Raw genomic sequence first — 27376 nt, forward strand, 5'->3', positions numbered from 1 at the left:
GAGAGTTGTGAGGGCCAGGAAAATGCACAGGCCTGGGGATCAATGGTGATGGATAGATGGAGTCCTCCCTGGGCACTGGCCATGGACGGAAGAAGAAGGGATGGTTGCAGATATGATTCATCTGCTCCTTTAATATCTGAAACTGAAGCAGAGCTAAGTGTCCATAGCAGTAACATAAATATTCCAGCAGTATCAGTCTACTAGCTGGAAAACTTGCTGTGCTACATGAGAGCTCACTGAAGAAAAATATAAAATCAGTTAAAAGAAAATTGGCTTCATTCTGGCTCAAACCAGGACACCCAAGAGACCTGCTTATGTGAGTAACTGTGCAGACAGACTCAAAAGCAGTTAATCCCTTGATAGGGCAATTTGGGAGACATGGGCAGAAGTGCAGAATTGCCTTCTGTCACTCTCTTGCCAAGAAGTCTTTCTGCTCTTTTGAAATTCAAGAGCACAAATGTTTTTAATATCTTCAGCTCCTTTGAAGTTGAGTGGTACTAAATTGTGGAGCTACAAAATTTGAAAGCTAATGTCATGGCAGGCTTCACAAAGTGATGCATGGAAAGAGCAGCAGAGGACTCCTGAACCAGTAAGTAGCCCATGTGTCTTTCAGTTCAGAAATTGTCTTTCAATTAAGACAGGTATCTAGGCCTCTTCCTACAGTGCTGCACTTAAAATTTTCTCCAGGCATTAGACTGTGCTTATTTCCTCAATGGCAATTCTTCCAAAATAGTTTTGTTCTATAGGATTGAGGACTAGTTCCAAAAAATGTGATCTGATCATAAAGTTGTCTGAAGCCTGTAACTGAACGTCCAAAGCTGACTCCACCTCTCCTGTGCTGGTTCTGTTCTGTGTTTGACCTCAGGTGCCTCCTGTGCTCAGCCCCTGGTCTCGGTGCTAATTGCAGCAGTTCATTCTGTCAGCCACTCATTCCTTGTGTAAATACATTCCTCCTGAGTTACTCATAGGCCAGATGTGCCTTTTCTTGTTTTGACCTTTTGGCTTCCAAATTGGTAACTATCTCTAATTTTGGCACCATTAATACTTATGAATGCTTTTGTGGGTTTTTTTCTCTCTTTTTTTTTTTTTCTTGCTGTCAAATCCCCTCCTGGGAAGCAGTTTCATTGCACAGAGCTGCTGCTCTTTGCAATTGGTTGTGAATGTGTGTTGCCATTTGCACCTCCTCCACCCCTTTCTATTAATTTATTTTTAAGAGTTGTAAGGGAGGAATTCTTTATTCAACAACAGGAGACCCAGCCTTCAGCCTTCAGGAGAAATGTGGTCTGCAAATTGATTATTTTTACTGATCTGCTTGTCACCTTGTTTTTCTGAGGATGCTTTCACACTCCAGGAGGCTTTAGTCTGGTACATGATTGTGTTCCTCTTGGAATAAGAAGGTACATTATTTACATAGAAGTGCAGTGGTGTGATGGGTGCTGAAGATGTTGCCCCTGTTCTTTACCCCTAGAGCAGGAGTCTTACTATGAGTGATTACAGGATGCTCAGGAGCTCTTTCCACATCCCTCACAAGGAGTGCAGACACAGATGGTTACTCACAGCTACCTAACCTTCGTGCTCCTTTCAGTGAAGGAAGCCTGATCATGCAAGCCTGTTGCAACATGTGGCCTTGTGGTTTTTTGCAAGGAATAAAAGGTTCAACAGGAGCAGAGGAAGAGGCTTCTTTCCTCTCCCTCCTTTGGTGTGGACAAAGCTGGGTCGTTGCCTTAGCCTTTGTCTAAAGAGGCTGTGCTTGCAAACCTTGTGAGAGCCAGAAAGATGTCATTTTCTTTCATTGCTCACATCCTTCTTTTAGCAATATCAGTTAGTAGTTCTGCCTGTGTAAGCAGTGTGGTCCCATGCTGTCTTCTACTCATTGCTGGAAAGCAGAGATTTAGAGTGGGATGAACTCTAACCCCCAGGAGGTACCTGACACTTCACTGACTAAGGGGGCCATCATGGTGCACAAGCCTGGCTAGTTGAGAATGTTTGTTTGATCTCTTCCTTCACTGGAGACATTCAAAACCCACCTGGATGCGTTCCTATGTGATGTACTCTAGGTGACCCTGCTCTGGCAGGGGGGGTTGGACTAGATGATCTTTCAAGGTCCCTTCCAACCCCTAGGATTCTATGATTCTATGATTCCTGCCTGGTTCAGCATCCTCAGATTCTGGGAAAATAATAATTCCTCCCATTGTGGTAGTTATGGTTACTAGGAACTATGGCTAATGTGAGCCAGAAAGAACACACTACCTGTTGGTTTTATAAACACACATTCTTGTTAATGAAAGATAAAACTTAGTCTTACATTGTGTGTTTGCAGGGCTCTCTAAACTCTTTCGCCCTGGCGCAGATAAACTGGTTCTAGCCCAGATCATAAGGCAGGATGGCATCAGTTTGCCCCTCAGGGAGGAACCCCTTAGTTTCATTGCTGGAAAGACTGGGTCCAGCTGAGCTCTGGGGTCCAGCTCTAATTCATTGGGGCATAAAGACTAGCAACAGTACCAGCTTTCTTCATATGAGGAAGCCTGAGTTTATCTGAGCAGAACTGGGTAGCTGTATCAGTTACTGTGCTCTTTGTGGAGCCTCACTGCAGATCTTGCTGATTTTGTGCATCTTAATTTGACTGTGAGGCTGCATCAGAGCAAAAGAAATTATTTTCTCTCACTCCACTAAATGAGCATCTATCTCACAAACAGCTACCAGCAGAGCTTCTTTCTGGAAGATATTCCTGAAAGCCTGTTAATGGCTAGCACTCCACTACAGCTTTTTTTGTTGTTGCTGTTTGAAATGAAATTCTTTACAAGCTAATGGGGCATTTGCTCCTTCCTCTGAAACATTTTGGGTTTGCTTTTCTCTTGATCTGGCCAATATAAGGAGAGAAGAGTGTGTATAACAAACAAAGCTTGTGTCTTCTCTGATTTTGTGCGTTAACATTTTTTACACATTGGTGCAGAGTGATTATCAGAGTTTCCACATCTTGTCTTGACATTGGACTTGGGGGGAGAAGGCAGGGAATAAGCACTCTCAGATTGAATTTCCAAGCAGCTCCAAACAACTGCAACAACCTGCAACAGCTTTTCCTATTAGTGGGTGGGAGCAGCTGTGCTGCTGCAGTTGGTTTCCCTTGTGTTCCAGTTTGACAAGATTTTTTTTTCAGAAATAAGAGGATCAGCTTTTAATTTGTCATCTTACAGCAAATAGATTTGTTCTTTAAGGCTCTGGAACAATAAGGCAAGTCCTGACAAGTCATTATTGGTCAGAATAAAAATTGCCTTTTAAGTTCAGCATCTCAGGCCAATTAATGTAAATTCACCCACTTAGTTTGCTGCTCTGTGTGGCTTGTTTAATGCTTGAGTCATAATTCAAAGAGAAGAGACAGAGGCAAGATGTGTATTTTTTTTCTAAGCTGCTATTCTGTGTAAGCTCTGAGATGGATGAAGATGGCTTAAGCTTTAAAATTTTGAAGATCTCAAACTTCACTGCTAAAATCCAAATAACAAATGACCATATTGTAATGTCTGCATATGTTTATATTTATATACACACATGATATGCATTATTTTCCATAAGTTACATATGTAGGCAGGCACATGATATGTTACATAGCATATACTTATTTCGTTAGAAGGAGGGAAATTATTCTGATAAAGAAAATGAGCTGGAAGCTGTTGTTCATACTTCGGGAGATCACCCAGTGTGTTTTGCTTCTTACTTTGGAAGCTGTTGCTCTTAGTATAAAAGAACCTGTAGCTGGATAAACCAAGGCTGAGGAGAAACACTGGTTCAGTGTTTGGCTGCTTTTTCTTGGGAGCTTTGCCCAAGAGCTATCTTAAATAGGGCCAAGGAACAGTAGTTCAATTTGTGATCAAATTTCTTACCAATGATTCCCTTATCCATATTTATATTCTTTTTTGTTCCTACAGTGATTTGTTTTTACACAAAACTGTTCCTTTGAAATTTTTGGTGCTGTTTTTCTCCAGGAGCAGTGCAGGGGTAGCTAGATGAGCATCACCTGTGCAACAAAGCTTTATTGTTCCCTCCTGAGTTCTGAAAGACCTCTTCATATCTCCTCAGAAAACATTAAGACTGATGGAAGGGAAGAATTGCTTAAGGGAGGTAAATTGTCTATGCAAATTAGGAAAATACAGATCTAAAATGTTGAAGGCTACCCTTAGCTTTTTCTTCTCAATAAATACAGACTTACTAGTCATTTGGAAACCTTGGCTTTCTTAGAGGTATATTCCTTGCTGGTTTTGGGTTGTGGCCTTTGCCAGAACTCACCAGGAACTGTGATTTATATTCCTTTCAGGGCGAGATACACTTCTTGGAAATCAGTGCAGGGATCTACTTTTCTTCAATTTTCTTGTTTAAAACAAAGATCACATAGCACAAAAAATGTGAGCCTGATGTCAGTGGCACACAACCAGTTCATGCCATGGTATATATAGTGGTGTAAACTATCTGAAAAGCATGGACAGCAGCACATAGCTTAGATACTTCTAGCAGTGTGCATAGGTGCTTGTTACCTGAAGTTACCCTGAAAACCGTGATGCTAATATCTGTCTTACTATAAAAGTGATACTTAGAGATGACAGAGGTAAGTTAAGTGGACCAACAGACTGCACCAGAAGAGCAGGGATACTGAAATACAGGAGAGGAACAGCTTTTGCCTACTAGCAGGCAGGAGCGGGGTGAGTACCTGCTCTTGGCTGGAAATTGCCAAACCACATCACTTGCAGAGCTAGGATGTAGTATTTCTGTAAGCAAATGCAAATCTGAGTCCAAGTGCAGTCTTCTCTGTGTGGATAGGCTGGGTCCATGCATGTTTCAGTACTGTAGTTGTCTCTTAGTTGTTACCCCTGTTTCTTTCCTTCCTGTCAGCTTGGTCAGCAGAGCTGGATGGTATGATGATGCTTCACTTAAGTTACACAGCCCTTATTCCATCTGCCTCTGCCAGTGTTTACTTACATCTTGGCACAAGAGTGCCTTGGGATTTAAAGGGGTTTGAGATGTATCTATTAACTCTGTTTCTTCTTGAGGTTATCACAGGCCTAATATTTATTGGCCATGGCCATTACTGGAGAAGTGCCAAGTTCTGATGTTTTAACTTGGTATTTTTAATAGCACCAACAGGGAGAAGGGTTCTGTCTAAATAATTCCTGGCCTCTTGCTTAGCTAACTCACCCTACCTTTTGGTGTGAAGCAAAAACATGAACAAAAATGAAAGGGAAATAACATTCTTTTCACCTCTCTTTTTCTCCCTCCCAAATCCCCTTCTGTTATCACACCGTAAGTCCTGAAATAAGAGGTGAGCAGGGATTCAGTTTTGTAAATTGCTTCACAAAACTGGTTAGATTTGTGTTCTAATTCCAGTTGTTACCCTTTTCTGGTCTGGATAGTAGATGTGGAGTAATACAAGTGTTGAAGAATGTGCTTGCTCCAGAGATTTCAGTGCTGCGTTGAAGAGGGGATGCTTTTCCAGACTAGAGAAATGTGCTTGGAAAGCTGTGTTCAGTCACTGGTATTTTTTTCATAGTAGGGAGAAATAAGGTTACCTCTTAGTTTTTAACGAATCCTTCAGTCTAGCACGATATTCCATCTGACCTTCCTCTGAAGTTTACCTTGAAGCTAATGTGTTTCCGCTGGATGTCACTGTTGCTCTCTGAGAACACATGTAAAATACCACTTCACCTGTGGTGAAAATGACTCCTTGAAATAGAAGACTTTTAATTATATTTCTTGCTCATTTGGATTAGCAGAATTGGGGTGCAAATAATGTACACCACCTTTGCGTTTCCAGGGAAATTTTTTTTTTGCTAAGATAGTGAATTAAATTGCGCTTAGTGAATTTTGATACATTGGATATGTGTATCAAACACATTAGATATGTGTGTTGCTTCAAAGGAATGACATCTTTCTAGATTCTTGAAAATTAATTCTTGACAGTATATTCTCTTTAAAAAACAAACCCAAAACTGTAGATACACTGGAAATTGATTTAAAGGGATTTAAAGGTAAACCTGAGCCTGTAGTCCTCACACCTCTCAGTTTCTCCTTCCAGTGGAGAGAAATGAAGAGAAGTAAAAAGAAGTATTTCTTCTGGATTTAATTATAAGAATCATGCTTTTTACTAATAGGTGTAAAATTCAGGTAGGTGGTTATCCTGTTAATATATCTTCTAAATATCACAATTTAGAAAGTAAAATGCCTTTTTTTTTAATTATTGATTACAGTTTTACTACTGATGTACATGTGTTGTGCAGCTAATCCTTGCCCACTCCCTGATCAGCACTCTAATGGCTGGCCAGAATGCTGTTTAGCCAGAACAGTTTTCGTAAGAGGCTCAGTAAGAGACCTCTGGAATGAAGGCTGATTAATTTTCCCCTTCCCCCAAGTAGTTGCACTGTGCTGTCTTTAAGTGGTTGCTATAAATAAATCACTTCTGTTTTCCCTTTGTCACTGAGAGCTGTATTGTATTCTGAAACTGCTCATCTATTCTTCCTTTAATGTTCAGCTGCTTCTTGCTGTACTCCCAGTGCTTAATAAGCACATGTTGTAATAAGATATTTAATGGCAAATACATTTGTTCGGTGGTACTGAATAAATTGTGCACTTGAACTCTGACTAAAAGAGATTAAACCTCTGCATTAGTGTCATTACCTCTGCAGTGTCACTACTGCAGTAGTGTCATTGTTTCTAGTGCCTGAGTCCTGTCCCCAGGACTCAGCTGACACTTTACCTTGCAGGTGAGTCAGATGGGAGCACAGGTGTCTCTCTCTGTAATCGTGATGCTCATCAGTACCAGACTGTCACAAAGCTAATGCATATTTCAGGGCTCTTTCTGTATTTTTGCAACATGTTTTTAAAATCTGTTAAATTTAAATCACCAGTGGCTGGCTCACCACGTTATAGATTGTTATTAGGAAAAGAGTGGCTGTAGTCTGGTCTGTGAAGGTTTTATTGTTCATTCTTATAGACAGTAGCAGGGGCTGATTTTAATCCCCATTTACAGAATTTGGGAAGGTTTCAGTCTGGGGGCAGTTTGGTTCCCCATCACAGTGCACATTTATTTCTAAATGTACTGGCAATTAAGGCAGTGGTAAGTACAAGCTGTAGTCTGGCTGTTAAAGGCAAGTTTCTAAATGTTTCCCTCTTTCATTAACAGGTAAAGGGCAAAGCTGCCCTTGGATGATCCCACAGTGATGCTTGTCAAAATGTTTGGCAGCTTTCTAAAATGAAGGTCAAACAAAATTCTAGGTGTCCATTGGGACTTAGGATACTTGTAAAATGCCCCAGCATCTGCCCTGTGAAGTCCTGGCTGTGTTTTCTTAGCAGGAAAAGCTTTCCTTGACTGTAGAAAAAAAAAAAAAAAAAAAAAAGACTTCAGCATGAAAAATCCAAAAGAATTAAAAAACCCCTATTTTTCTCCTTGATGCCATAGCAGGAAGGCCATGGTATCACTGTTCCTCTCAGTTGACAAGGCTGCTGTTAGCTGGTGGCAGAGGGTAGTGTTGATACAAATATACCTACTTGGGGTCCTCAGCCTCTTCAAAAAAAGTGAGTTGAAATTAGTCTAGTGAAAGTAGGTGTGGGTGTTGGATACTTGGTTTTTACACCTGCTGTGGCAGGGCAGGCTAGGTAGGATGTGCTTGTTCCTAGAACTGAATATTCAAAGACCATGCCCAGTTGAAAGCCTCCCTTTTGGAAGTCAAGCTTCATGACACACTGACATATTTTTTTATTTGCTGGCTGGTTGTGTTCCTAGTTTAGATATAAGAAGTAACTCAGAACTTTATTGCTGAAGGTACTAGCTACAGGTCATCTTCCTGATGGTGATGGGCTGATGCCATATTGTCATTCTTCTGTTTTAAAATGTAGATAGACTTCAGTTCTTGAGGGTGTTGCCACCTTTCAGAGTGCCTCAAGAGCCTGCATGGGCTTTGTGGAGGTGGCTTGCTCGGCTTTTCATGGGGGTGGTACAAAGCCTGTGAGCTGATGAGCAGAATGTAGCATCTGTGACAAACAGCTGCTGCTACCCCTGGCTTCAGCTTGACATGGTGAGGGATCACCTGACCTCTAAAGGATTGGATGCAAGAACATCTGTGCAGTATTGCCCTTGCAAATATGCCAGACTCTTAAACTTTGTAGGCTGTAGCAAAGAGTATCAACTCTGAGTTCAACCCAGCAGCTTTTTATGAAAAGCTGTCTGACATATGCTACAGAGAGAGAAAATATGTTTGTACAGTCATTTTTCTGCTTCTATGAGTCAGCTTGTTCTAATGGGTTTTGAAGTGGATCACTCATCATCGTTTGGGGTTTTTAAGTGCAGATTGTATGCAGTGTTAGCTCACTCAAATTTCTGCTGTGCCATGATTGACTGGCCCAAAGTTACATCGTCAAAATAGGATAGTCAGCCTTAAAATAACAAGAAAACATGCTTTTTATTGCTAATTACTCATTGAAAAGCAGTGTTTTGAGTTTTTGGGTTTCACTTTAAAATGACAAATAGCAGCTTTGTAAGGCTGGCTCTATCTCATCGCTGCAAGGACATATTTTAGTTGATTAAATCAATGCATCAGGGATCAACAGGTGGCTCTTGGACTACCTGCTGCAGCACAGGAGCAGTTTGAGTGTGACTCTCATGCCCAGGCTGTGCTGTGTGACCCAGCATGTGGGCTGCCTTGGGCTGGGGCCTCTACATCATCTAAATTATCCAAGCAAGTGGGAGGAAGTAAATTAGTGGAGGCCAGCGTGGCTGGTACCACCTGATACCCAGCTGCATCCCAAGCTGCTGGTGCAGCATGGTGATCCCTGTGGAGCAGTTGTTATATGTAGCCTTTAAACCTTTCCCTTCCTTTCCTGCTCCTTACACAAAACTGATCTTGTGACACTGGGCTGTATGGGGATAGTTTGGTTGGCAGGGTCTGTAAGAACCATTGGCCCTTACCAGCAGTTAGTGGAGAGCAGCAAGTGTTCTCCTGTCAAAGCTGCTTCTGTGGCCTCTTTTTTCTTTTTTCCCCCACTTTCCAAGTATTCAAGTTTCTGTTCTTTGCACTGCTTATTTTGTCTAACTGCTGGGCTGGAGCCTTTCTATGGCCAAAATTGATGACTCCTAGCAGCACAAGGTTTTTATATATATTTATTTTTTAAATATACATTTTTTCTGTGTATGTATACATGTACATGCACACGTGCGTTTGTATCTTCATAATACACTAAAAAGCTTTGGGTTTAAATTTATGTGAGCTGATCTGCAGTCTTGGTTGCACACCTCCATGGACCTGGCATCAAATGTAGAGATGAGCAGGTTCCTAGTAGTGCATATGAGAGAAGAGATGGAAGCAACTGCATTTCTTGCTTAGAAAAAGTACATGTGGGAGAGCTTTTAGAGACCATTTTTCAATCTGTCAGAATCCCTTGCTGCTTTGTTGAGTTGCAAACTTCAGTCATCTGTGTGAGTAATAAGTGCATGGGATGGAGCTGCACCAGGCATTGGGCCATGGAGAACTTGAGTGCTGTGATCTTGGCTTTAGATTCAAATCTGGTCTGTTAGTGTAAATTGAGAAACTTGAGTCTGCAATTGCTTAATTGATTGGCTCCCTTGTTTAGTTAGATAAACTTCTCTGAACTACTTCTGCTGGTACTAGTGCAGATAAATAATGCAAACAGTGTTTGTTCTAGAATAAAGATACCATCCTGAAAGAAAATAAGAAGTTCTCCTGTAGAGATCTATTTGTACTTTTAAAACTTAATTTATTCTAAATGAAATATTCAAGCTTGCATAACTAAAACAGTTGAAACTTCAAAGTAAACATGTTCCTAACCTCACTGAGGAGGGAAAACCAGTTTGAGATATAAACAAAATTAAAATTACTAAATGAAAACTGCCTGTTTTAATGCATATTGGAACATCCTGCTTCGCTGAACTTCACTGCGGTGCAGCATCCTTGCCTTCTCACAACTACCAAACATGGAGAGAGGCTTTTATTTTACTGTTAGAGTGAAATGTTTGGACTCTCAGGGTAGCTTACTTAATTCTGGAAATTTGGCTGTTGTGCTTCCATGTGGCTCAAATAAGTCTTTGTTTACCTGTACAGTGATGCCTGTGCACCCCATGAGCATGCCAAAGCTCTTTGCATGTATAAAACTTGAACCTTGCAGAATTGCTTCAAGTTTGTTATCTAAGTTTTTTGCTTTCCTGATGAAGGTTTAAAAACAAGCAACAACACACACCCACTAAAAATCCCACAGGAAAAAACTGAAAACCCTCCACCTGAGGAAGGCAGACAAGTCTGCAGCAGCTCTTTCTCTTCCATCTGTGGCGAGAACAAACCCTTCCTATTCTCCTTTGCCCATTTTAATAGCATAGACTGTCCCCACAAATTGTTCTTTACTGTTTACCCTCCATGAGACAGAAATCCTGCCCCCATTGTTTGCATTGCAATAGCAGATTGTCTCTTTATTTTTCTAGCAATCAGAAATGGATTGTGGTTTTCATCTTAAGAAAACAAAAACTCGGGATCCTGGTAGGAGCCACGAGCAGCAAGAGGAGGAGATCAGTCTTGCAAATACCTTGGAGCACATTATGGGACAGCTGGATGTTCTGACTCAGGTATGGTTTGCTCTTTAATTTTGCAATGAAGCAGGTACCTCTGACTGAATGAATTGAGAATACTTTGCAATAGTTTCATAGAATAAAAGTGTGGTTAGTTTAAAACCTTTGCTTTTTGATAGTTTTTTGAGAAATCTGCTCTCATCTGCTTGTCAGCTTATTTCTTATGAGTTCCCTTGCATGAACTTCCACCTTAGGCCCTGCTCTTCCCCTGACTCCTTTATGGTGCAGTGTGTCAGAGCCAGCCCAGCTCCCCTGTGCTGCTAGCCAAGGTTTATCTAAGGTGATGCCTGAAGGGAGTGGTTGGCAGTAGGACTCTGTTTTGGTGAATAATCTGTCTTTCCTCCCCCATATCACTGCAGTCTGTAGGTAAACTCTGTTAAGATCCCACTCCTTTTCCCCACCCAACAGTCACCTACTCAGTCCAATTTCTGCAGCATTCTCCTCCCATCAACAAGTCTGGGCCCTTCTGTGCCTCATCTCTGAAACATGCTTCTCACCCACAGCTGGCAAACAACTAATCCCTGGCTAAAGCATTAACATACAGTTCTTCCTCACAGTCGCTAGGCAGTGCCTTATCAGTACCCAACCCTTAGTGGTGATCCATCACTTAGTAAGAATTAGGGGAGAGAACTGGTTTTTGTTTAACTAAGCAGCTACTCATTGCTCCTGCTAAGAAGTACCATTCCTGATCATTGCCTGGGGCTGAATTTCATTGTGTATTTTTGAGGTATGTGAGGAGCAGAAAGAAAGCAGGAGATAGTGGATGAGACTGTGGCTGTAGGACTGAAAAAAAAAAATAAATCTCTGTGGGAGGGTTTTTCTGTGAGTTTGAGTGTTGTTTCTGGGCAGAACAGGCAGGCCTTTAACACTTGGTATTGAACATAGTGATTACTAGTCAGAGTTAGCTCTCTGATCTTGAGAAGTCCTTGTCAAAAAGTAAGATGATGGGTTGGAGGGCCCATTGGGGGATTGAAGTAGGGCTGATTTAGGGGTTAAAAACCATTCCAGGATAACAGAAAGTCTAAGATAATGTAAGGTGAAAACCAAAAGGTATTTAAGTTAGTTTGGAACAAATTCAAGAAAGCACTTTTTCTTGTGGTCTCTCAAACTGAACATTGGAGGTGGGCAAACTCTTGTATGACATAGGGCCCTCATGCTTGTGAGTAAAATGCAAAGCAGTGTATACACAAAAGATTTTATTACTGTTTTTACGTCTCCCTAGTAAGCTTGGAATGTGATCTTTATCTTTCATTACATAAATCAGATCCACACTTCTGATGATGGATGTGTAATGGCTCCTTTTCAACTTCATAGGTGTTTAGAGGAGGCAAATGTTGCAGTAAACAGTATGTGTGGGATTTAAACTATATATAAGCAATGCAAACATCTCTCAAAGATATTGTGTAACTGTAAAAAATTCCAAATGTTGTTTTAAGCCTAGCAGAAAGAGAAATTGAGATCAGTGGGGGAGGAATAAATGAGTAGATTATAGGATAAAATTGGAAATAGGCCTGAAATTATAGTAAAAAATAAAAAAGCTGCCTTAAGTAACTCTGCATTCAGCAGCCCTTTACCTTTTTGGTAGCTTTTTTGCCATCCTTAAAGTACTTGATTTCCCATTGGTCCTAATATTTGTGTGTTGTATCTTGTATTAACAACATTTTAATGCACTTGGACACATGGATGAACCTGACACACTATTGAAATGGTTTCATAATTCTTCGTTTTCATGTCAAGGTTTTGCCATTTAGCAGTGAAACAAACCAACACCAAATAAAGTTATGCAAATGGACATGAAATAAGTCTTCATCCCTGGAGTAAAGGAGGAGGTTCCTCAAAGAGGAGGGATGCAGGTAGTGAGGCAGAGCTGTGGAAGGTAACATCTGCTTGGGTAGTTAAACTTTGTTTTTATGGATGTGGCCTGCGACAGAGAAGGGAAGGCAGCTTCAGCAGAGCCACTGTTACCCCTCTCTTGTGCAATTAGGTGTTGACTGGAAGGAGCAGAGGTGTCCTGACTGCTAGCAGAGAGCAGAGGGAAATGGACACAGTGTGGGTGGTGTTGGGTTGCTTGTCTTTCCTACCCACTTCTGCCAAAGCACAACTGGGTGCTACTCCCTGCACGAAGCAGGTTCAAACCCACGTTGTGTGTTTTACATGGCAGCTTTGGGCTTCCAGACTCCTTTTTGTGAAAGAACACTGCCACTACTTAAAAAATGGAGCAAGACACTTCCATAAATAATGCATAACGGATGTCAGTATTTTTCCTGTCTTGAAGAAGGGCTGAGGATGTACCAGTAGTCTCCTGGTGCTGTTATAAATCATCAGTTCATAATTTCTGAGCAGTGCTTGTTCAAAGGGAGCACTAATGGCATAGGCAGGGCCATACAGTTGAAGGGAGAGGACAGAGTCCCTGGGATATTTCCAGAAACCCTCTATTGACATAGCTATCCACAGTTTTTCCAGGAATTTATAATTTGTTAGCTCTGTAGGAGCTTCCACTGTGCTGCCTTGAATTTCTGTGCTCTTAATTTCCAGCATTGTGTTAACCATGATGTAATGTACCAGGCAGGGGGATGGAGACTTAAAGTGGTGATAAACTACTTGGGGAAATTATGTAAATATAAAACTAATTTATTTTGTTGTACCTTTTTTTCCCAGCTATCACTTCAAAGTTTATTATGCTCAACTTTGTATCATGTTAAAGTGGGAAGGAGAGTAAATTCTTTCAATTTCTGTTGAAAGAGGTAATAGTAAGACATCAGCTGAAGGCTGTCATCTTTTGCTAATGCACAGCTTTGTTCTGAGCTTCACACTTGAAGCTGCTTTGTCTGCTGCTCACCAGTTATCAGTACCTTCCCTCTGTTGATAGTAGATTTCCAGATGAAGTGGGGTGTCCTGTGTTTGGAGACAGCAGGATTGTTTTTATCCCACAAAGAGTGCTCTTCCTGCCAGACACCACAGCAAGTAGAAGTGCTGAGGCTGTAGAGGTGTTGTGCCCCACACAGCAGGACACAGCTGAGCAGACTTGCTCCCTCAGGCACTTCAGTTCTTATTAGAGAGAGATGGATCAGAAGATACTAGTGGCTATTACTACCTCTAGCAGTAACCACTACAGCAAATAGATGTGGGCTGCTCAGATTTACAAAGCTTTGGGGTTTATATTGTTGACTTTGTGCTATGATATAATTCTGTAGGTCTTTGATTCAATGAAACCTTCCTCCCTACCTCCTCACCAGAACTCATGTCAGGACATCTTGTGTTTTACTTGTAAGAAAGTAGTCTCATGTGACCTGACGGGGTCTTTATATTTTTCATAATGTGGTTTGTGTTTGGCCAGACTTCACGTGCAAATAAAGAAGTTAATGTTCAACTGCCTTTTTCAGAAGAGCAGCACATGTTTAATAATCCTGCTGCCTTGAAGGATGGAGTAAAGTTGAGACCCAGACGTAAATCATTTCCAGTAATTTTGGATAACTTAAAGATACCCTGGTGCAGGCAATTCAAGTCTGGCAAAGGAATGAGGAAGATGAGTAATAAATGTGTGATATAGAGGCTTTGCTCCTCCTTTTCCTTATCAGTGTCTCAATGTTTAAAAATCCTGTTGTTTACTGGCATTTCAGAGATGTGAAAAGGAGGAAAAGCAAAATATTTATTATTTTTTAATTGAAGATTGGATCTCAGCGTCTCAGTGCCTCTATGGGGGGCTGAATGCTAAAATATAAACAGAAAACAAGGTAATTTTATTTGTTGGATAACTTCCTGGAACAGAAAGGTGTGTTATGGCTGAAACCAAAAGGGAACAGATATAAGAGTTTACTTGGTTCAGATGCTTTTTCTGCACTTGCAGCTGAACTGCACTTGGGAAAGATGATCTCCTGTCAGTAAATATCTTGGCTGTAGTGGAAAACTTACATTTGCAATTATCATCACTTGTATACTCTTGCCCTCACTCCAAAAACCTGCAGCTGCCACGTTCACTCCTTTAATCTGTAGCACTGGTGGGCAGTGGGCACTGAGGCAAAAGCTGCTGGATTTCTGTGGGAAGGAAGATGTCTGCTCCAAACACAGAGTTCAGAATCTGGGTTAGCATGAAAATTCATAAATAGCTGCTATAATCCACCCACAGGAGACAGCTTTATATATTGCCCCAAACTAATCTTGCATTGAAGCTGGGAGAAAACAACATAGTGAAATGGAGAAGACTTGCTAAATCCGTAAAATAATCCAAGCCTGAAGGACAATCTAGCTCATGTGAGATTAAAGGATTATTTCACTCCAGAAAAGATTGCAGAGGGAGGGAGGAGAATTTTTAATGAAATTCTTTAGCATAAAAAAAAAAGAGAGACTTGAACAAGTGGGTTGCTTTTTAATTAAAACTGAAAATGTTTGTGTGTGCAGTGCTTATAATGAAAACAAGCAAAATCAAATTTGTTACTACTTTTTTGGAGGTGTGGTTTCCAAAGCCTGTATTGGTGAGGAATGAATGGCTTCTCTCTTCTGAAAGCTGTTAAATGTAGACTAAGCAATGGGTTTAGTAAAATAAGTGGTTTTATGGCTTCAAGTAGTTACAAGTCAAGAAGAAATATCTTTTTCTGCTTGGTCTGGCAAAGTGGGTGATACTAACATTTTCAGGTGTTTTGTATGGTTTTCCTACTGCAAAAAGCACAGTGAGCACTATTGGTGCTATTTTCTCGGCAGTATCAGAGCAGATGACATCTGAGAATGCTTTTTAATATGGACAATATGACTTAAGCAGTATGAGAAGTCTAGGTTCTCTGGTTCTTTGCCTTTTCAGGTTTGTTTGGGGTTTTTTTACAAAGCAGCTAGCTAATTGAATTGCTAGTGGTGTGCAGCATCTTGGTTGTGACTGTGCTGGGGCTGAATGTTTTGCCTCATCTCATGACAGAAAATTTGGGACCAGGTCTGACATTGCATGAATGTGCAGAACCAGTGTTGAGGGGCTTGTGTGACTTCCTAACTTGGGGCTGCACAGCAGCACATGCCCAGTGTGTTTCTGTCTGGCCACACTGAGGCAAAGTGTTTTGTAGTAACAAATGGAAAAGTTTGTGGCATTCAAAGAATGTTAAAGTCAGCCCAGTTGCATTAAAGATTGAGAGGAAAGACTAAAGCACTACCTGTGGGCATTTTCATTCTAAAATAATCAATACACTATTCATAAATCAGCCCGGTGTGAAATATTCTGTGCAAATAGAATTCACCTTGGACTGTGCACTCAAAGCAAGTGACGTGGTGAGGGGCTACAGAATTTACTTAAAATGTGTCTGAGGTAGCAATCTTGTTTTAGTCTGAGCAGATGAGGAGCTATCATTTATTTAGAAATAATTTCACATTTTAAAAAACACCTTAATTGTGTATTTGATTTCTGAAATTAAGGCTTTGACCACCAGTATTTGTTTGCTATGTAAAGTGTTAATAACTGGGAAGGCTTCATACCTTGTCACACTTGGAGATATGAGGTTTGCTTCCTGGATGAGCCTCATCTGTCAGCTCTTGCTGAAAGTGCTTCAGAGGTGCTGAACATCAGTGGCTTTCAGTTCCCATCTCAAAACTGTGTTAAGGTACAACCCACTCACAAGGAGGGCAGCATAGCATTCCTTAAGTGTGCTGTAGCAGGGATTGGCTTGGCATTTCACTGGATGCAGTTCCTGAGATCCAAGGGAGACGGACAGCAAGTCAGGGCAAAACTTGGTGCAGTAGGAGGACAGGCTGCTTCTCAAAGGCAGGTTCACACTTGAACCTCAGAGTGGCTTTTTGCACACGTTTTCCCATGAGCCTTTTAATCTTATAGCTGAAGTTTGATGTTCTTAAACTAGTGGTGGTGGAAGGAGTTAATTATTTTCTCTGTAAGAGGTAGGTAGGGCTACCCTGGTGCAAACCCTTCCTATGATACTTTATTTCACTTATTGAATTAGTTCAGAGAAAGGGCTCCCAAGCTTAATTTACCCTGAAACTTGCTAATTTCTATCTCCGTGTAGAACTGTGTGTATGTTCAGGACAACATTCAGTGGGTGTTGGAGGTGGCATTTTAGTGATCTGCATGCAACAACCGGGGACTCTTGTTGAGATTGCTCAGTTCAACTGTGCATTTGAAGGTTGGCAACTGTGCTCCTTTCAAGACTGATTTTACTTTCTAATACAGTGCCAACAGGTCTCCTCCCATGCTGTACAGCAGTCTGAGGTCCAGGCGTCACAAATTTGTGCCCTGGAGATATGTAGATACCTCTGAACCCACTCATTAGCACTTGCCAAGGAGGGACCCTTGGATGCTAAGGGAGCTTTCCTGTGACACAGTTTACTTGTCTCGCTTTATGTTTGGGTCTGAAATGTTCTCTGAAATGCACATATGTTGTTTAAAAAAAAACCCAACAAGTAGCCCACAAGAAGCTCTAAATCTTGGAAAACAAACCAATGTTGGCCTCACTTTAGAGAGCAGAACTCTTAAGCCTGCAACTCCAGGTCAAACTTGGCAAGCCTCATTCCACAAATCCATGGTCCTTCTGTAGTCTTCATTGAACCTCTCAAAAGGCATCTCTGAGTTTTCATTGTACCAGCACAGTGGGGTGGGGAAACTGAATGCCTAGAAACTACCTCTCCATTTGTTGCCTGTTCTTTTGCAAGTGCATTTTTTGATAAGTTGAAAAGAAAACGGTGTCTTCATAAATTAACATGTCAGATGGGAAAGAAAATTCTGAAGAAGCAGAAATCATTCTTCTTCTTGGGCTCTATGGTGTGTTAGTGCCCTGCACAATCTTTTTTAGTTTATGCTTAAAAAACTGGTGGAGCAAACTTTAAGAATGTTTTTATTTAAGTAAAGCTAGGAAATTACTTCTGCCTCCTTTGAGATCAATAGAGGAATGGATTTTATGTTAAGAAATGATGCCAGGAATAGAAGTGCAGGTGCACTGCTTTGCCTGCTCATGGCCAAGAGCACCATCTACGTTGCAGTCAGTGTGTGGGATCGTATCCCTGGAGGCTCAGCCAAGCTGCTGTTGCCTGATCTGAGTAACTGTTGTATCAATGCATTGTTGTTTTGGGAGCCCCACAATTACTGGTGATCAGCCAGAGCAGTGTTATGTCCCCCACGTGTCCCCTGTGTGCTAACTCAATGAAAACCCATGTGAGTGGCACACTGAAGAGCTCGTGCTGCTTGCAGAGCTCTCCTTCCTGAGTGGAGCTGAGTATCATTCCACTGTTCCCATGCTCTTGCCTGCTTTGCCCTCAGCTCCAAGTTAATCATGGAATGGTTTGGGTTGGAAGGGACCTTTAAATGTCATCTAGTCACCCCCTGCAGTGAGCAGCTGTATCTTCAACTCGATCGTGTTGCTCAGAGCCCTGTCCAGCATGATCTGGAAAGTTTCCAGGTTTGCGGCATCTACCACCTCTCTGGGCACCCTGTACCAGTGTTTCTCCACCCTCCTTGTAAAAAAGTATTCCTTATATCTGCTGTAAATCTGCCCTCGTTTAGTGTAAAGCTATTACCACTTGTCCTATCAAAACAGGCCCTGCTAAAAAGTTTGTTGCCAGTTAAGTTCTACCTGAGTGAATGAGCAGCTTCCTGTCTAGATGGATCGATCACTCCTGGCAGGGACTCCCACCACTGCTCCAGAGGGTTGCTGATGGCCTCTGCTTGCTCCAGACTCTGCTTTTCATGTTTCCTCTGGCAGCTGTAGAACTGGTTTCTGTTGGCATTCAATTAGCACGTGGTTCCCCTTATCTGTAGTACTCAAAAGAGGCTGGAGTGATTGTCCCTCCAGGGCCCCTGCAAAAGCCCCAGCCCTGAGGACAGCTGTTCTTTGGATGTCTCTGCTACTTAATCAGACAGGGAGATGCTTAATGTGGGCTAAGGAAAAGGTACTGATGAAAGCATCTTGGAACAGCATCATAAATCACTATTATTTAGGTTGAGGGAGTAAAAACAATGTAGAGGAATAGCAAAGGGGGCTTGTCATCATGTAAGGAAGTGTGACTACTGGTTGCTTTAGTTCAGGTGACCTGGGGGAGGATGGAGCTGAATATTCACCAGAACTTAAAGTAAATAGGAGGCAGGTTTTTTTTCTACATTAGTATTTCCAAAGGGAGGAGCAGGGTTTTTTCTAGACTTAAGTCGGTGAAGATGAATGAAGACAAATGTTGCAGGAAGTGGTGGTATAAGTGATTTAAATTTTCTTTTGTGTGAAAAATGTCATATTCCTCTCTGGTGTCCATAGTATACCACTGTAACAAAACAAAAATTGATCTTTCTTCTCATTTAAGCCTAATCTGTTGTTCTTCTACCAATTTGAGTGAAGACTTTAATAAATTACCCAGCATTTACTCCCTGGTGCTTAATGGAGACTTGTGCTGTGCTCCTGACAGAACAGGAAGCCTGGATGCTGCCACAGAGAAAGGGCTGGAGAGCAAACCTGGCTCCAGGGATCCCTCATTGAATCTTGCTAACAGTATTTTCCTCTTTGGCTTATTTGTTGGTTCCTTATCTTCTGGAAAGCAGTAGCAAAAACATGCAGGAGTAGAATGGATGCAGTTTCATTTGCCTACCAATCAGGACTGGCTTTATAAATAGTAACATGGAAATATTGTAAAACTCTGTCAGCTGCTCATAAAAGAACTTTTCTTCTAGGTGTAAGCTACAAAATAGCAGTAATAGCAGCTGGGCAGAATTTGTGCTTTCCCCGACCTTCTAGGGTGTCAGGTGCCCTGGGTATTTCAGGCAACATATATTCAAGTCTAAATGGACTGCAGTCATCAGTTCCTACTTTGGGCTTCCTGGATTTCATTTCTGACTGCTACTTTTCCACAATTAGTTTCCAAAAAAGACTCACTATGAGTTTTCTGCTAATACTTACATGCAATTTCCATTCCAATACACATTTTCCTTACAGCTCTTTCACAAATTCAATGCTTTCTGAAATCTGCTTTACTTGTGCTTAGTCTCACAGTGCTGTGTGTAGCAACACTTAACTTGTATGGACAGGATGGTGGTGGCAATAAATCATGGGATGCAGGAGCCACAAGTAATCCAGGGCTTTGCTTCTAGTGGGGTGGTGTGACCAGGACATTAATTTAGTTGATGTATCTTTCTAAAGGAAATTTGATGCAGTGTTTCACCCCCACTTTGTAACTGAGTCTTGAGTTACTCGTTCTTATTTTTGAAATGGAAAAGCCAGGCTCCCTGCTGCATTTCATTCTCTTGTCTGGTTGCTTGCAGGTTAAGATCTTTGCTGTAAACCCCTGGTAGACATTCAGCCTGCTCTGTTCTGCCCTGAGCAGCTTTACTCCTGACCTGTAAGACAGCCACTAGGCAATAGCACGGCTGGGTATGAAAAAGGTGAAATCCTTCCTCTCTCCTTTGATAGACAGGAGGGCTCCTGCTGGCTCTAGGGCCCTGGGATGGTAACTGCTGGCTTCACAGCTTTTCTTCTGGTTCCCTGTGTACTGCAGTTCTTGTGCCTAGAAGGGTGGCAATACAGGAGGAAAAAACTTCAATGAAGCAAGTGCCACAAGACAGTTTGTTCTGTCAGGTGGAGCTTTCTACAGCTGCAGCACTGCTGCATTAGGCAGTAGGAGCTAGTTCTTCTGCCTTGTCACAGGTCAGCAGTACGTGTGCAGTAGAAGTAAGTTTTAAACTATGTTTGGGGAGGGGAAAGGTGTGCATTACGGTAAATGTTCTGATGAACAGCCCATCCTGAATGTGTTGATGACGTGATCTCAGGGGATGGCTTTGCCATAGTGCTTGGTGTTGGTTTTACTACATCTATTTTCTCTTCCCCCCGCCATTTGTCTCATTCCCCAAATCATTTTATGGGAGACTTTTCCTAGTCACTTGAGTGGCTTTAGCCAAGCTATTTCCTCTCTTTGTGCTTTTGTTTCCCCAGCTATAAAATGGGGATAATGAGACCTGCTTTCTTTTGTCAGGCACTTGGAGATGTGCTTACGAAATGTGCTATTAAAAGGCTTTCTATGTATAACTTCTATACAAACAGCAATGTCCAAGTTTATTTGAATTACTTTATTAAAGTCCAAGGTTCTGAACAGCCTTTGTTTTTAACAGAGGATGTTATTTATGCACTAAAAGTGCTCAAAATGTGAATGTATTGATCGTTGCTGATAAGTTTATGGATATTAAAGCATTAAATCATCACCGTCTATTATCAGCCATTCCGGTGTCTTTGGAAGCTGAAAGCAGTTCTGCATAGCTGGGTCATTTGATTACCTAGGAGAGATCAATAAAAGGTTTTTCAGCAGAAGCTTTTATTGCCACATGGTTAAAATGTTCTTCCTGTGCATCCTGTACATGATGACTTCAGCTCGAGGAGGAAGATAGGACAATTCTTTGTGGGGTAACTGGATTACATAAAAATACTTAGATATTATGTTGAGATAGATAAGGCCACTCTGGGTTTCAGTTCCCCTCCATCCCCTGTTGCAGTGCCTTACTCTGGGGGGGGTTTCTTGTTTCTCATCATGCTTGCCCAGTAAGTTTTGTGTTTAATTGCTGCAAATGGACAGCATTCAGGGAAGGGAGGAAATAGTCAGAAGCAGAGAGGCAAAATCAAAGCTAAAATTGGGCAAAACTGTTCAAAACCTCTGTGTCTCGTCAGCAGGAGCGTGTCTGGTGGCTCTTCAGCGTGGAAGGACAGAACCTGTCCATGAAAGGAAATGCAGAGCCCAAACTGAAAGCACCAAGTGCCAGAGAGGTGCTTGGTGTTGTCTGCAGGAGAGCTTCATGCCCACCAGCCTCTGTTGCTCCTCTCTGAAGTCATGTGGCTCTGCCCTGCTAAAATGCTGATACTGGAGTTACAGCCCTCAAATACCTTGGAATACTCCTGTGAATTTAGCATTTAATTACCCACTGAGAGTACAGTAGGGAGCTTGTCTTTGTGAGCAGCTCAGCAGCAGCTTTCATTTTGTTTTGCAGACCGTTTCTATCCTGGAGCAGAGACTGACACTCACTGAAGACAAGCTGAAGGAATGTCTTGAGAATCAGCAGAAAATCATTCAGAACAAAACAAGCTGATTTGCTGAGAGAAGACAGGAGCTGAAGGCGTTGGGAGGTTTGAGGTTGTTTGTGTTCCTAACAGACTGTTTGTGGCTTGTTTTAATGATTTTTAGCACATTCTATTTTTCAATTGTAATGTACAGTTATTGTGTCTGTAAATAAGCTTTGTTACTTTACTAAAATAAAAGTAATATTTTATTCATAAGCGTGGATAATTATTGTTATCTCCTGTGTTTTCCAGAGATGTAGCAGCCAGCATGTGTTCTGGGTTCTAACTAGGAAGGTATCTCTCCTGCTTTTGGTGCTGCTGAGTTAGTTTTAAAACATTTAAGCATCTTTCAGTTGCCAAATATCTGTCGTGGGCTGTATTAGACTTGTTGCTGAGCTGTGTGCTGGCTACAGGTGACAAGCCAAGAGCTCCCAGGATATTTTGGGCAGTGGAAGTTCACCTCCATTCTCAGACTGTAGAGAGCAAGTGAGATCTCAACACAACCAGCATCTGGAGAAGGATCTGTCTTGCCTGAGTCCCAGGTGGTGCCTGGCAAATCTGAAAAGGAGCAGTTCAGACCCTGGATGGTATTTGTGTGGAAGTGATTAAATGCAATGGTTGGATTTAACTTGCTCCCTTGTGCAACATGTGAAAAACAATTGCTTGAAGCTGGAAGAGAGGCCCTAGTGGGTCAGATGCAGGATAGATTCCAAGTGAATTTTTCTTTGTCTGCTTCTTAAATTAAAGGCAGGGTAGAGGAAATGCAACCAAGCAGCAGAACATTTGCTCCATCATGGAACTTCCCTCTTCTTGCACTGGACTGCCTTTAATTTTTGGTCATTTTCCAGATGTTTTCACAGTTGAATAGCTCATCATTCACACCTACGCTCTCACCCTGCTCCCCTCATCAGTCCTCTTGACTTTTTCAGGGCTTTACCAGGTGTTCAATATGTAGCTAGACAAGAATTCGGACTTCTGGGAGATCCTGTTCTCCCAACACCTCTTCTGCTCACACACACTGGAGGTCTCCTTTCTGGCAATAACCTATTACCCACATTCCTGGAGAAATGAGCTGCGGGAACTTGAGCAGCTCAGGGTTAATGAAACCTTCCTCACCACTGTCTGTCTGACCTCTTCAAACAAGGAGGCTGCCCCAGCTGCTACCCTTGGTGGTCCCTCCTGCTGCCACCACCTGCCAGCTCCGCACGGTTTCTGAGGGCCTTGTCTCCAGATGTGCTGTGGGCGTTCTGGATGCTTTCCTGAGGCCTGGCTGGCATCCTTATTTCACATGGGGCTTAGCAAATCTTAAGGCCAGCCTATGTGTTTTTGTTTTGGGGGAGATTTTTTATTTTTGCACCTGTTTCTGGTGCAGGCTGTCTCTGCTGGTGCAGTGCCTGGATAGTTGTAATCCTGCTCATCCCACCTGGGTGAAGCTGTTTGCATCCCACTGCCATTAGCAGGAAGCTTCTGATCTCCTCTCCTGGTACTTTGAACAGCTCTATGAACCCCTTGTTAGCGCTATCACAATATTTCACTTTCATTTGCAGGAGGCTGAGAGCTTTCCCGTTTCCATGCTCATTGGGTTGATTATGAATCTGAGTTTCTCTCTGCTCTGCCACAGGCTGTTTGTTTTCTGTTTCCAAGCTCTGAGTCTGATAAATCATTATTTTCTTTCAGATTACCCTAATGGAATCAATTCAGTGATATTCTTCCATGCTCTTGCTAGAAGCTTTCAGTGGCTTTCTGCTGAGAGCCTGACATCACTTTCATTGAAATGAGCTTATGTCGTGATGCGGGTGGGTGGGGAGGAGGGGACTCAGAGGTATGTGCAGCTAGTTTGCTGCTAGGAGAAGGCCGCTCCTGCCCTGATCTGATGCTGGACTGATGACAAAATTGAGTTGCAAGAGCCTAATTTATCATCTTCTCAATGTTGTGGACTGGCCTTTGGGGTGGGGGTGTGGAGGGGAGAAGAAGCTATTCCAACATTCATCAATTTTTAAGCTTCAACTTTAAAAATAGCTTTTCCTTCCTTTTAATGTGCAGTTTTTAATGTCTTGGAGACCACAGAAGCAATTTGTATATGGTGTTTTAGGGAGAATGGCAATACAAATTACTTGGGCACATTCAATACACTTTTTCCTTTCAGATGTTCTCAGTGGATCCATTTGAAAGATGTAATTGTGCTTCTAAAACAAATGAGATGCTCAGGTGCTGAAGGGCAAGCCAGTGGGATGCAGGGAAAGTTGCTTTTCTGGACTCAACTTCTTAAAAGCACTTGTTGGATCAATACAATGTGATGTTCTAGAGGTAATTCAGGGTGCGTGGGTGTGGGGAGTTGGAATCTAGCAACCTCTGTATAAGTTGGGTGGCAAGAAAGGTGATTTGAAGGGAATTTATTCTGACAGTGCTCTCCAGCTCAATAATTTCCTTATCCCAAATCTCAACAACTTGCTTTCTCTTTATTTCCCCTCCTTATAGCCTCTTGCGTATCAGCACTTAAAACATACCAACACTTCTAAAGGTGGCTGTTGCTTGAGAAGCAGGCATGGTCTGGAAAATACAAGATGTAAATTCTAATCCTTGTGCTTCAACATTGAGAAATAATGTCTAAAAAAACCTGAGGAGCCCAAATCCTACTGCTTGTCTTGTCCCCAGGCTCCATGCTTACCTCTAACCACCAAACACCACTGTTTTTGAGGACAGAGTAGCCTCTGGAGTGAGTTAAATCCACTTTTATTTTTGCCCTTTTTTTTTTTCACTTGGGAACATCTGTAGCAACTGATTTCTGAAGCTGCTAACTTGGGGAGCAATGGATTAGCCAGGTGAGGAGGAGCACCCTGTTGGTACTTGGGCTGACATCTCTCCTGTGAGTTGATACCCTCCCTTGAAAATCACTGCCTGTGAGCTCTGTTCTTGGGGAGGCTACAAAGAGTTAAGGATTTTGTTTTGGATCTCCAAGGCAGCTTGAAGCCAAGTTCTTAAAAAAGTAGTTTAATTTGTTGCCATTACATTTGCCAGATGTATGACCTCACTCAACTTTTAGCAACAGTTCTTTGTGCTGAGATTGGCCCCTGGAGAGCCCAGTGCTGCTGCAAACGGCTTTTTGGCTGCTGGGAGTATGGAGCATGTTAAACAAAACCCTGATCTGTGAAAAAGTAAGAATCTTCAAGCACTGCCCACTTTCCTTCCTGTCTGGGAGCTGGAATTGAGGGGATACCACAGCAGAGCTCAGAACTGAATAGGCAAAACCACTTGAGTGCTGTGGTATTGACTCTTTGGCTGGGAAGGGAGGTGGCCAGGAGCATCCTCTGCCCACAGGGTCACTGCTGGACATGAGTCCACCAGTTACCTAGAAGATAAATTCCAACTATGATCTAAGGAGCTGGGCTAAAACTGGCCAGCCTTGTGGTGCAAATCACCTATTATATAACCTCTTTAAAGAGCTGCTTTTGAACAAAATGGTTTTTGAAACAGTGAGTGGGAGGGGAGGGAGCGAATCGTTTTGCGTAGGGTTTGTCACTCGTGACGTGAGAGCAGGGCTGTGTTTCTTCTCTTGCTTCTAGAAATGGTTGGTCTCCAGGTGCTGCTAAAATGGTGTGACTGGATTGGATGTAGTTTTGGGATGGAAATGCAATGGGAAAGAAGATTCTCTTATTGCTGCTCATTTGCATATTTAACCTGGATTTAGCGTGCTGTAGGAAGTTTTACGTGTGTCTCCGGGAAAGCTGGGATCTATTTCTAGCTCTGCAACAGAACTGCCACTGCAAGCAAACATCACTCTTCAATCCCCTGTTCTCCTTGTCAGGGAGATGCATATAAATTACTTCCTCTTTCGAGGTACAGGTTCAGGCTCGTTAGAGATTTGAATGCACTGTGTCAGGAAGAGGGAGGTGGGCTCACTTCCAAAGCACACAGGTCTCCACCATCCTTTAGTTTCTTCCTGTCTCTTTGGGGGATGTGTGCTGAGAACCTCTCTGCTGCTCTGCACAGGTGCTGGCTTCCCCTAGGGCTTCAGGTGGAGTTGGAAGTTAACTGGTACCACTCCCAAGCAAAGATCAGGGCTCCATGCATGTTGGGAGAGGGTGCTCTGGGTGGTTTCCGGTGGGGGATGAGCATCAGGAGCCACTGGGAATGTTCTGGCAAAGAGTAACTTGTGGCCTGCATAGCTGCAGCTGAAACAGGCCAGGTGACTGCTTGAGGCCATGAATTTGCCATCTGCAAGGAAGCCTTTCCCCAGTGGCCACCCTTAGATTTCTTTATACTCCCTCCAGCCCTTCCTCCCTGATAATGCAACACGGCTGGAAACGCATTATTTTGTTGTCACAAACCAGTTGTTGGGCTGAATCAGTGCTGTGACCCAGTGCCAAAACCCTGTCACCTCTGTTCTCTGTCACTGTTTCTGCTCCCTGCAGGCATCTCCCATGCAGCTCAGAGCTCACTGCTGTCTTCCGGACACCGGTCAGGCTGAGGGTTCAGTGCTGCTCTGTGTGGCACAGGTGTTTTTCTGCAAATACTGGGTAAGGAATGCTGCAAAGGTTGATCCTGCTTGCTCCAGGAGCTTGTGGCTGTGTGGAGTGTGTGCCATTGGTGGCAGCTGGCTTTTTCTGAAAGGGTTAAGCTAAGTAGCTGCCTGGATGGAGCTCCTGCATGGCCTCACTTCCCTCTCAGGCTGGTCCTGGCAATGTTTCCATCCTCATGTTTGTACAGCCCTGCTGAACGGCAGAGCTGACCTTTGGTGTGCAGATCTCCCAACTGGAGGAAGGAATTCACTTGTCCAGCTGAAATGGGCAGATTTTATGGGCCCTTGTAGTATGGGAGTGTGCTGGGCACCAGGAGATCCTCCCAGGAAGAGGCGCTCCTTTCAGCATGGTAAGGGCTGGGGGAGGTTCATTGCTTTTCCCCTTCTGTGAATCTAGAAGAAAACTGTAGGATGGGGGCAATGTTCTGGAACAAAAGCTCTCAAGATGATGCCTCGGCAGCAGAGACTAAAATCCTGCTCATGTGATAGAGTGATCTGGGAGAGGTACAGCTGCTGTGCCATGGAGCTGTTCTCCGAGGGCCTAGTCTTCAGTACAACGTGACAAAATACTGCAGGTGCTTCCACAGCTTCAGGAGTGAGAAAGGCAGGCATCAAGCTGCAGATTTGTACTGCAAGACCTCTCAAGGTGACACAATTGAGTATGGTCATACCTATGTGCTGTTAAGTTGATTAACAAATAGCTTTAATGCCACTTGATCTTTAAGCAAAAGATCAATATGAGCCTGCTGTGTTGTTGGGGTTTTTTTGTAGCTCCTGTTTGCTTCCTAAGGGAGAGATTATTTGACCTGTGTATTTGCGTGATGTTTCTTTCCTTTATTATTTATGAAATCAATAGATCTTAAAAAAGGAACGTTGGCTGCAAAGCGTCTGGAGCAAGGTGTGCTGGAGGAGAATGCCAAAACTTGCCTGCTAGCAAGGCCTTTCCCATCAGCCCAGCATTTTTGCCAGTGAGTGGGAGAGGAGCTCACCAGAGCACAAAGGGTGGTTTGTCAATGAAAATGCCTTGACAGCAGCCCAGGTGGTGGGGGGCAAAGCAGAAATTCTTGCTAGAGTACCTGCAGGTCAGGCAGTGAAGCAGAGGCAGGAATAAGGGTGGGCCATGGGATCGGTCTTCTAAATTGGCAGCCCAGGTGGGGGGGATAATCCAGGTTATGTGCTGCAGGGGATGCTGGAAATTCTTTAGATGCCTTTAACTGGGGCTGTGTTGGTGGTGTT

At 42.7% G+C, this 27376-nt stretch overlaps 1 protein-coding gene across 4 annotated transcripts in view; it reads left to right on the forward strand.

Annotated features, from left to right (window-relative positions):
• POC1A (POC1 centriolar protein A) overlaps window positions 1–21847 on the forward strand; it is a 78520-nt gene extending 56673 nt beyond the window's left edge. For all 4 annotated transcript variants that reach the window (XM_051627766.1, XM_051627764.1, XM_051627765.1 and 1 more), the window contains 2 exons: window positions 10472–10612; window positions 21552–21847. In XM_051627766.1, coding sequence (XP_051483726.1) covers window positions 10472–10612; window positions 21552–21650 — 240 coding nt within the window. In that variant the 3' untranslated portion in view covers window positions 21651–21847. The remainder of the gene's footprint in view (window positions 1–10471; window positions 10613–21551) is intronic.
• The last annotated feature ends 5529 nt before the right edge of the window (window positions 21848–27376 follow it).

The sequence above is a fragment of the Apus apus genome, chromosome 9, assembly GCF_020740795.1.
Source record: "Apus apus isolate bApuApu2 chromosome 9, bApuApu2.pri.cur, whole genome shotgun sequence".
NCBI classification, from domain to species: domain Eukaryota; kingdom Metazoa; phylum Chordata; class Aves; order Apodiformes; family Apodidae; genus Apus; species Apus apus.